The sequence below is a fragment of the Labeo rohita genome, chromosome 21, assembly GCF_022985175.1.
Source record: "Labeo rohita strain BAU-BD-2019 chromosome 21, IGBB_LRoh.1.0, whole genome shotgun sequence".
Classification (NCBI taxonomy): Eukaryota; Metazoa; Chordata; class Actinopteri; order Cypriniformes; family Cyprinidae; genus Labeo; species Labeo rohita.
In genome coordinates this window covers 6,160,643-6,172,374 of record NC_066889.1, presented here as the reverse complement: position 1 = coordinate 6,172,374, position 11,732 = coordinate 6,160,643, and the positions used below count along the sequence as shown (strand labels likewise).

Here is an 11,732-nt window from a genome sequence, read left to right as displayed (position 1 = left end):
TATATATATATATATATTGAAATTATTTTAAAAACAAACTGTTTTCGGCCTAAATTTAAGATATTTGAATTGCATATAAGATTTTCCATCCATTTGGATTACACAGTTTTAAAGGGGTCATCATATACAAAGTTCACTTTTACATGTTGTTTGAACATAAATGTGTGTTGGCAGTGTGTGTACACATCCACCTTGTAATGATAAAAATCCACCCAGTGGTTTTTATTTAATCTGAGAAAAAATTCCCCTTTTTCAAATCAAGCCATTCTCTGCATCTTGTCTGTGTGACGACACACCAACAGAAGCCACTCCCACGATAGTTGATTGACATGACCGTCTTACCTTAAACCCACCTTAAATGAGCAGCAACAGTCCGAGCACCACTGTTTCGATGCCGGAACAGGGACGTAGACAAGAATGGCTCCTAAGCGATTGAGGTGTTGTGTTGTTGGATGTAATAATGCACATAGTAGTCGTCATTAACTCCCAACATCTGAGCCACTGAAGATGCAGTTGATTAAGTTTGTTTATGAAGGGAATACACCTTCCGATCTACATATATCCATCTATGTTTACGTGAATCATTTGAGATCCAGCTTCACTTACAGCAGAAGTCAGTATAAGTTTTTTTTTTTGAATCTTTGCGATCGCCTTTCCTAATAACGTGCTAGTTAGCAAGTTTAGCGGCTAAACACGGCTAAATGCAGCTAAAGTAAACGGGCTCGTCACTCCACAGAGAGAAGAGAGGGGCGGGGCGAGCAGAGCTCATTAACATTTAAAGCAACATCGACCAGAATAGGATTATTTTTGCAGAGCTGATTTTGGCAAGGTAAAAAAGGTGTTTTTTACTCTACCATCGAGAAATTTTAACCAAAGCATGTTAGACTTTTCATGAAGACCCTAAAGAATCATATCAACTTGTGGAAAATGGGCATCCGATGACCCCTTTAACATCAACTAAATAAATGAACCAGAATATAGTAATAAACTGAATGTGTTTTAAATGCACAATAACCAGGTTTATATATTTATCATTAATCAATCCAATTAGCTTCATTCTCATATATTTTAACTACTTAAATATAACGTTTCACTGCCAGATGTATTTTAACCATGTTCATTCTTTTTAACTGAATACATTTATTTGTTTTCAGAATTAATTGATTTATGCTGATTCAAAGCAATTTGATTAAATGCATTATGAAAATATGACACATTTTTTTAAAATGTTTTTAATTTTATAATTTCTTTTTTTTTTAAGAAATTATAGCTTTTTTATTTATGTATCACTGTTTTTTATGTTAAAACTATGTATCCAGGCTCAACTTTTTTTCTTTTTTTTTTTTTTTTTTTTTGTGTATCATCCAAAATTTGAATATTCTAATATTTTATTTTAATTTTTTAGATTATTTATTAACCATATAATCAAACTGAAGGTTAAACGGTTGTTGTTGTTGTTGTTGTTTTTGTAATAAATGTCAGGTCAGGGCAATTTATTACATGTTATACTGTAATTTTAACAATTGATTAATGACCGTTTCTTTTGGTCAAAACAATAATTTAAAACTTTTCAATGTTTTACCTTTTATATTTTTATAATTTAGATAGCAAACCTTATTTACAGTATGAAACTGAAATTACTTCTCTGATTCCACTCTACTTTCTAAGTTTAAAGACTGGATGTAAGCAGTCCACAAACAAATACATGGTGAGCAGTTCCAAAGCAAGATCCTTTCATAATTTCTCTTGCATGAATACACTTAAACAAACCCTCCCTTCATGAAGGAGTGGGATTTAAATGCACGTCTCTGCCCGGTCATGTAGTTCATGAGGGCTATCAGCAGGTGACACTGGTCGGGTAACTCTATATCCTCTGACAGTATGCATTCTTTCTGCAGACCAAAGCAGAAGAAGGTGGGCTAAAGTTAGGAAGAGTGGGAGGGATTTGTGTTTCTTTTCAGACACTTGGCAGGAAGCAGCATAGAGAAGCTCAGTACTGCATATGCTGATATGAAAGAAAAACTATTTGAGTCTGTTTGTAACACTTTTGTCCTCTCCTCCCATTTTACTCCACCCCTAAAATGAGTGGGGGACAGTAAGAAAACTAGTAAAGCTTTACTACTGCTGCTATGCTCAAGTCTTGTCAGGACCTGTATTGCCGGAGAGGAGGGAATGCAAGGTAAGTCAGACTTGACTTATTTTGTTTACTAGTTTATCTTGTTTACGTTTTCTCTTAAGTTTCAATGTACTATTTCTTTCTTTTCCTTCAATTCTTGGAAATAGGCTCACAGTTGTGTTTTTAGTCATACTGGTAAATGCCCTTCAGCGCATTTCTTGTAAAAACAAAAACAGGAACTTCTTTGTCAACAGTCTACTTTCAGACTGTCATGAAATAACGCAATTCTGTGACTTTGTTAAATTCAAGCTTATAGTTTGTTTCTGTATCCTCTCGATTTGTAGAAATCAGTGGTCCTGTGAGCTGGGTCGATACCTCTTCGGCATAGTCAACATAAGCCGAATTGTGTTTGTGTTTATGTAAAAACAGAGAATTCAGACTTTGTTTGTTTCACATCAGTTGTGTCCACTCCCACTTCTCTACTGAGAATCTGCTTTAGCAAAGTGATGCAGGACTATGATAACATTGGCATTTAAATTGGCTTGTACCAAGAATGATATATGAGTTCGTAATGAATCCTGTCTGTTATAGAGTGTTGTTATCGGACTGTGGATGAAATGTGCAAAAGCGTATTTAATCTGGGCTAGAGGCCTATAAATTATACTAAAAATGTACTTATCTTAAAGTACTGTCAAATTCTCAAGTATCTAGACAAAACACTCCTAAATTAAAGTTAAGCTTCACATTCAGCTGAGCTTGACATAGTGAACTGAAAAGTATTTCACTTTTAAAATGGACTGTTGAAGAGACTTTGACATTATTCTCAAATGATGCTTTGACAGATGATCAAACCTTTAAAAAACAAATTCAGTGGCAATTTACTAAATGCTAAACTTTCAATTCTGAAGCAGCTGATTTTATTATTGTATACAGTTTAATGTTTGCTTGTTTTTAAATAACTCAAGTAGGGCTGTCACGATTCAATTCAAGTACTTGAAAAAAATCCTCCATCGCATTTTGCCCCTGTGGAGTAACTAGCAAAATACCGGAAGTGGCGCATTCCACATACCAGAATCCATGAAACGCATTAATTAGACCTTTGCCAAGGCTGCATGATATATTAAACCTATTTAAAAACCATAATAACGCATAATGCTATTTTGAATTCACAAACGCTAAACTTTCGGCTTATCCTAACGTTTTGTAAGGTACACAATTTATAAACCTACGCAAACGCAGGAGAATACATCAGGATTACTGTTAATCGCGATTTCAAAATAAAAGTTCAAACCCTCACTCTGAGTTTACACGTTTTGATGTCCTCATATTCACGAAATTACAGTGGCTGTAGCATTTCTGTCCTGAAGAAATGGCCAAATATTAAAGATTAAGTGGGCATTTGAAATAAATGTCCTTTAGTCAATATTAAACAAGGATTAGATTGCACAGTAAAGTGAAAAAACAAAAATCGTCAGACCGTTGGGATTATGTATTAACAGTTTTGATCAATAAAACCACGTTAGTACTTGCTTTTAATACTGTATTTGAGCTAATTATTATTGCCTCATTGCTATTATATGTGTATTTTAAGTCATTTTAAAGGCTATTGTTCACTTAGGTCTATTTTGATTATTACAAGAAAAATTATTTTAATTAACCGATTACTTGCTTACCAAAATAATCATTAGTGACAGCTGAACGACTCTAGTTGGCCAGCTATGATTTACTTAAATTGCTTTCATTCAGAAAATAAAATTTGAGCAGATTGGTTTGTTAGGTGCTACTTATTTTTTATTCATTTCTTTAGTTATCCATCCATTTAGTTACTTATTTAATTTGAGAAAAGAATATAGTAATGAAGTCCTGCCAAAGGACTAGAAGGTCTATATGTTGTAATGAGTAAAAAGTATTGTTTTTGTAATCTGAGTAAAAGTGCATATTCATTTACACTCAAATAAAGCTCAAATGCTTCAGAATAATACTTATTTAGTAATGAAGTACAATACTGTACTTTACAAACCCTTGTCAACCATAGCGCGAAACAACACTTTCTTGTTATTCTGCTATTCTGCTCTTTGTTTGCTAGTGTTTAATACTGCAGTACATGGCATGGGTGCTTACGTGTGTACACAAGTGTGTATGTGTGCATAATGTGCATGTGTTTCCGTGAGACGGCTGTGTTTTATTGAATGGAAGGATGGAAGAGCAGATAACCACCAGCTGTGGAACACATGACATGCATCCTGCTTAGACGCAGCAAGAAAGAAAACGCCCATTGTTCTAGTGTTTTATTTTGTTCTCTTCAGCTGAATCTTCTAACATTAGTTGAGAATTTGATCTGATACATGGCATAGTACGTTTATTCATGTAATCCAATTTGGCCCAAAACTTTAATGCAACACCCCTTTTTGTGAAATATGCAATAAATAAATAAGTACATAAATATGTGAAACTCTAATTGTGTGTAAATTATATGTCATATTTTCTATCTCTCTGTGTCTTTGTTAGGTGTTGTGAATGCAGTTCTGTTCTTTCTGGCTGGTACTATGAAAGAGATGGGCAGTTCTTCTGTAAGAAAGATTACGGGTCACGATTTGGGGAGCAATGCCATGGCCTGTTCAGAGTCTATCACCACTGGTCTCATTATGGTAACAACACTGACAAATCAATTCATAAACATTAGAAATGTGTGAAGGGGAGGGGAACTGTTAGCTAAGTAAAACAAACTTGATGCTCAAGATTTTGGTACCATAAAGACTGAAAAATAATTCAAAAAGGGACTGGTTTAGAATTTAATTTGTTAAAATTTCACAGCTAATAAAATCACAGTAAGGGTAAAATAATTATCTTGAAAAACATGCTCAAATAATGTGTGTTATTTACTTCAGCTTAAAAAAAAACTTTTTTTTTTTTAAACAGTGTAGCGTTTTTGTCTGGATTGGCCAATATCAGATATTTGCATGCTCATTTCCTCTGTTCTCACATTTTCTGTTTACTTTTATAGTCATCTAATGCACAGTTAAACTTAATCTTTAAAAACACTAATAATGTAATAACACTTACATTTAATCTTCAGCAAATTTCAAAATTTAGATTTTAGTGTTAAAGTTTTTTTTTTTTTTTTTTTTAGTTAGTTAAAATTATATAGAATTTTAAAATCACCCATTACATGAAAGCAATTATCAGCTGCTGTAAATAATGCATAGTAAGCAGCATGGCCATCTATGAGTGCTGCTAAGCACTTACAATAACAGAGCATTTACTACAACAACATACAACACCATCCAAATCTGTCATTTCAGCTTTTTTAAAAAATAAAACATATGACTAAAACATTGGGCGTGAGCCTAGTGGATTCATGAGTACATGCATTCCTTTAGTAGATTGCACAATCAAACAACAATTTACTCACTAAACTGTTACAGTAATTTGATCTCTCTTATCTTGAGAATGTTAACTTGAGGTTTGTGTTTTGTCACCATTTCCTGCTGTGACCTGAGGGCATAAGACCCCACCCACTCACATACTCGCTTCCTTCCATTGTACCGCTTCACTTCTGTAGAATGATGTCATCCACCCTGTCCCACCTCAACACCTTCCTTACTGTTTCAGCTCAATTCAAGATAGACTGTAATAGAAAGTAATACACTAACTCTCCTTCTTCATTCCATCACTGCAGGTGGCTGGGAAGCATAAATATCACCCTGAGTGTTTTCTCTGTGAAAGCTGTGGCATGTTTATTGGAGATGGGGATTCTTTCATTCTAGTGGATTATACCAATTTATACTGGTTGGTACTACTTGCTAAGTATTTTGGAGGAATAGTACCTTAGTTTTGTCTGGTTAATGAGTTTTTTTTTTCTCTCGTAGCGAACAATGTGGACACCAGAAGGTGTCAACACAACACTCGGCAGCAAAATGTTCACGGCTTCCTCATACATTGACATCGATGTCATTTCCTCCTTCTGCAGAAAGCAGGCGAGGTTTATCCTTCACAGTGGAGGAGAAGGACGCAGGCCCTTTGATCGTCGTATCTCAGTAAGTTGTCGCTTTAGACACAGTTACATCTGAGCAAAAATATAGGACCACTGAACATGATTTTATTAAATAATTTATTCAATTAATGATTGCTTTCTCCTAAAAAATTCACAGACTGGACATGCACAGCCTGAGCCCTGAAGTTAAGCCTTTGATCCATGTTGGAGACAAGATTCTTGAGATCAATGGAATTTCTGTCCAGAACATTCCACTCAGTGAGGTCAGTCCTGCCTCTCAGATAAGATAGTGAAAATCATGACGACACATCTCATTTCATCATTACTCTTTATATTTTGTTTTTTTTTAAATAGATAGATCTGGTGATTCATGATACAGAGCACTGGTTACAAATCACAACTGAACATGATCCTAAGGAACACACAAAACAAGAAGACTTGTCTGGCCTACTGGGAGAAGAGCTGGACCAGCCTGGAAAACTGGGAATCTTTTCCCTTGCCAGCAACAGACGAATAAGCCCACGATCCAAAAATATTCTGTAAGAATTATGGCACTGTCAGATTTGATTACATATAGTAATACGCTGCAAACAAAATAATTTTTTCTTGTTTTTTTAGATAAAAAATATCTAATTATTTTATATCTAAGCAACATTCATTGTTTGAGAAACAAAAAAAGGCCTTTTTTTTAGAGAAAGCACATGATTTTTTTTTATATGATTTATACTTAAAACAAGAAACAACGCCATTTTGTCAAAAAGTTCAAAAAGTTTGAGATCAGTATGATTTTTAATGTTTGTTAAAAAAATCTTTTCTGCTCATCAAGGCTGCATTTATTGGATAAAAATACAGAAAAAACAGTAATATTGTAAAATATTGCAATTTAAAATAGTGGTTTTCTATTTTAAAATTCTTTAAAATAGAATTTATTAATGTGATGCAAATTAAAATTATTATTATTATTATAATTATGTTGAAAACAGCTGAGCAGATTTTTTTCAGGTTTCTTTGATGAACAGAAAGTTCAGAAGAACAGCATTTATCTGAAATAGAATTTTTTTATGTTTAGAATGTTTTTTGTAACATTATAAATGTATAAATCATAATTTTTGATCAATTTAAAGCATCCTTACTAAATGAAAGAATTCAATTCTATAATCCCCTCCCAAAAAAAAAACAATTATACTGACTCCAAGCTTTTGAATTTATTAATGTGATGCAAAGCTGAATTTTCAGCATCATTACTCCAGTCTTCAGTGTCACATGGTCCTTCAGAAATCATTCTAAAATGCTGATTTATTATCAATGTTAAAAACAGTTGTGCTGCTTAATATGTATATTTTTTGGAACGTGTGATACTTTTTCAGGATTCTTTGATGAATAAAATGTTAAAAAGAACAGCATTTATTTAAAATAGAACTTTTTTTGTAACAATATACACTACCGTTCAAAGTTTGGGGTCAGTTAATTTTTTCTTTCTTTCTTCGTTTGAAAGAAATTATTACTTATATTCACCAAGGATATGTTAAATTGATAAAAAGTATTAGTAAAGACTTATATTGTTAGAAAATATTTCTATCTTAAATAAATGCTGTTCTTTTTATTTTTTATTCGTCAAAGAATCCTGAAAAAAGAATCAGGTTTCAAAAAAAAAAACATCAGGCAGCACAACTGATAATAAATTAGCATATTAGAATGATTTCTAAAGGATCATGTGACAGTGAAGACTGGAGTAATGGCTGATGAAAATTCAGCTTTGCATCACAAAAATAAATTATATTTTAATGTATATTATAATGTATATAACTGTTATTTTAAGTTGCAATAATATTTCACAATATTACTTTTTTCTTTTTTTTTGATCAAATAAATGGAACTTTGATGAGCATAAGAGACTTAAAAAAAAAAAAAACATGAAAAATTGTTTTGATTCCAAACTTTTGAATGTCAATGTATATTGATTCAAGATATATTCTTTGGAAAAAAAAATCTTGAAATCGTAAAGCACTTTTAATTTAAGCTGATTTTTGAGTTTTTTACTGGGTAACAGGACTAAAATTAAGAACATTTGTAAATGTAATTTGATAAAAAGTCAGGAAGTCATTTTAAAGAATCTGCTGTACAGGTTTGTTATAGGTGTCAAACATTATACACTACCAGTCAAAAGTTGTTGAACAGTAAGATTTTTAATGTTTTTTAAGACGTCTCTTCTGCTCACCAAACCTGCATTTGAGTACATCGAAAACAGTAACATTTTAAAATATTTGTACTGTTTAAAATAACTGTTTTCTATTTTAATATATTTTAAAATGTAATTTATTCCCTGTGATTTCAAAGCTGACTACATTTTCCCTGTAAAAAGATAAAACCCTGGTTTAGTTACTAATAATTTTTTGCATATCATAAAAAACCCACCAAATAATTAAAAAGGTCACATTTCTGTCATGCCCTTACTAACATTATTAATTTCTCTTTGTCTGCCTCTGTAGGCGCAGCTGTAGTATTGATAAAGCCCCATGCTCGCAACGACACGCTGCACTTCTTTCCCATAGAAGAGACATCAATCGATCAGAGTCTTTGCGTTTTGACCCTACTGATAAAACACAACGAATTTTCAGACCCTCTGACCTAATATACGGGGAAATTTTGGGAAAAGGTTGTTTTGGACAAGCCATAAAGGTAAAGAAATACTCTGAATGATCACATTGAGTCACACCCAAGATCACAAACTGACAGTACAGAATTAACCACTTCCTTTGGGTTGTCAGGTGACACATTTGGAAACTGGTGAGGTCATGGTGATTAAGGAACTTCTACAATTTGATGAAGACACCCAGAAGACATTCCTGAAAGAGGTTTGTTGTAGTTTTTTCTTTTTCAGACCACTAAGGCTCAAATGAATTGGTTGCTAATCAAAAAAAAAATGTTGGCTTCAGGTTAAAGTAATGAGATGCCTAGAACATCCTAATGTCTTAAAGTTTATCGGCATCCTCTACAAAGACAAAAGGCTCAACCTGATCTCCGAGTATGTGCAAGGAGGAACTCTGAGAGACACCATCCAGAAAATGGTTTGTTTTTTTCTATACTTGATATACTTTCACTGCATAAAGTCTATATGTTCTTGACCAAAAAAACAAGCTGTTATGGTTTTAAAGTGAGTGAACTCAATTTTTGTCATAAATTAGGACAGGGATCACCCTTGGAAACTTAGAGTGAGCTACACCAAGGACATTGCCGCTGGAATGGTATGTAATGAAAAGAGATGTAATGTGAAGAAAACATTGAGTTTGAAGTGTACAAGCAGTTTTTTGCTATCCAACAATGCAAGTAAAATGGAATTGTTTACATCAGATATCCAATCTCTTGCCTAATTCCTTAATGCAAAGACATGTCTTGACAGGGAATGAGAATCTAAAGCTAGTTGGCATCCAAATATAGACTACACATACATTTATTTTCTCTGTCCAACACAGGCTTACCTACATTCGATGAATGTCATTCACCGGGATCTAAACTCGCACAACTGCTTTGTCCGAGAGGTCAGAATCTCAATACTCATAAACGTAGAGAATGTGTTCAACTGAACTGAATTGTGTGACAGTACTGGTTTTCCTTACAGAACCAAACAGTGGTAGTTGCTGACTTTGGTTTGGCTCAGCTTGTAAAGGAAGAAAAGAGCTCCTCTCCTGGACAGATGTCTAAACTGAACAAGCTTGGTCGTAAAAAACGATATACGGTGGTGGGCAACCCCTACTGGATGGCACCAGAAATGATCCAAGGTGAGTCTTATGACTTAAAAATCAAAGACTGGTGATGAGGAATGAACATTTTGCAGTTTTTATACATATCATTTCTCACCTGCAGGAAAAGTCTATGATGAACATGTTGACATTTTCTCATTCGGGATTATTATTTGTGAGGTAAACTTGCATATATCTCTACTTTTAGTCATCATTTTTATTTTAATATAATTGAACACATATATGTATATTTCTCATGACAGATTATCGGAAGAGTATATGCCGATCCGGATTACCTGCCTCGCACACAGGAGTTTGGACTGAATGTGAACGAATTCTTGGAGCGCTATTGGTCCGAAGATTGCCTTGAGTCTTTCTTTCCCATCGCGGTTCAGTGTTGTGCCTTGGAGGCTGAAAAACGGTGATTATTAGTTACAAATCTACATAACCTTAACACTAAGAAAATCTCGTTTGCTGATATGCGGCCTTTTCTCCCTGTTTCATTCTATAGTCCCAGTTTTGCTAAATTAGAGGAGTGGCTGGAGAACCTAAAGATGCACATGGAGATTAGACTTCCTCTGATGTCAGAACTGGACAAAATCTGCCAAGAGTTTTGGGAGAAACACAGACAGTCAAAAAAAACGTATGGGATTCCTTCAAAACAGATGGAGAACTCAGCCTTAGGCAGAAGCTGAAACTCCATTTGATTTGTGGGCGGTTGCGTGGAATGTTTAGACTAGTCTTACAAGTTAGTCTTTTTAAAGCCTGTTACATTAAAACATAGATTTTCTCATTTGAATCAGGAAAATAAGACTCATTACTTTTGCTAACTGCTAGCTGGTCAGGCTAGTTCTTAAGACATAATCTTAACACAGGTTATGCAACTGGCCCTAAATCTCATACTGTTACAGTGACTCCACTTAAAAATGTATGAATGTAGTTAAATAGTTTTCTGAGCCATTTTTGCATTTTTTTTTTTAGAAAAGATCAATTGTTTAATTAATTATAATGTATGTAAATGTATGTAAATGCAAAATTAACAAAATTGTATGTAAAATGTATGTAATGCATTTTGTAAATTTTTTAAGTGTCCGAATATATTTTGGGGTCACATATTTTACAAGGTTTCAGTTGTACAATCTGCTGCAATCACTTTGTACTGGTCTCAGACACAAAGGTGCTAATACCCTGGTGAAAAAAACAGCATATGCTGGTAGGTATGTTTTGATGCTGGGATGCTGGTTAGGTAGGTTTTGATGCTGGTTTAAGCTGGTCCTTTGCTGGTTTATGCTGGTCCTTAGCTGGTGAGTAAAATAAGTGAGTGTTTACTGTTACCATTGTTGATGTACTGTTTCCTATTTAATACTGTACAGCCGCCTTGTCACAATTCTGTATTATTAAAGGCGCTATATAAATAAAGGTGACTTGACTTGACTGGTTTAAGCTGGTCCTTTGCTGGTTTTTGCTGGTCAAGGACCAGCATGAACCAGCAAAGGACCAGCTTAAACCAGCACCAAAACATACCTACAAGCATATGCTGTTTTTTTCACCAGGGTAGATTGTTCTAAAGAATAGTATTATAAATGTAAGCTGAAAAAAAAAAAAAAAAAGCTTTATAAAATGTATGTTTAATATTTTATTATTATAATGTTATTTGTTTTAATTATTTTTGTTTATGTCTCTATGTACGCTTGTAGACTTTTTTATTAGTATTATTGTTATTATTTTACATGTATGTATGCTTTGTGTTTCACGTGTCGGATACTGTGAAATTCGAATAAATGTTTTGTTTTCATTTGATTTCATTTGAGCCAGTTTAACGGTTTAGTTCAGTCAGCGAAACAAATCCTCCTTAACAAGTAAAAAATAATACTTTTTTCGT

At 33.6% G+C, this 11,732-nt stretch overlaps 1 protein-coding gene across 1 annotated transcript; it reads left to right on the top strand.

The window, feature by feature from the left end:
- Positions 1-1,958: 1,958 nt before the first annotated feature.
- On the top strand, positions 1,959-11,655 carry limk1b (LIM domain kinase 1b). The gene is given in 16 exon segments (XM_051093762.1): positions 1,959-2,179; positions 4,625-4,730; positions 4,732-4,764; positions 5,796-5,905; positions 5,986-6,153; positions 6,268-6,373; positions 6,465-6,649; positions 8,600-8,789; positions 8,879-8,965; positions 9,047-9,178; positions 9,296-9,355; positions 9,584-9,649; positions 9,730-9,889; positions 9,975-10,030; positions 10,114-10,271; positions 10,362-11,655. Coding segments are annotated over 16 exon segments (1,851 nt in total). The 5' UTR covers positions 1,959-2,129; the 3' UTR covers positions 10,546-11,655.
- The last annotated feature ends 77 nt before the right edge of the window (positions 11,656-11,732 follow it).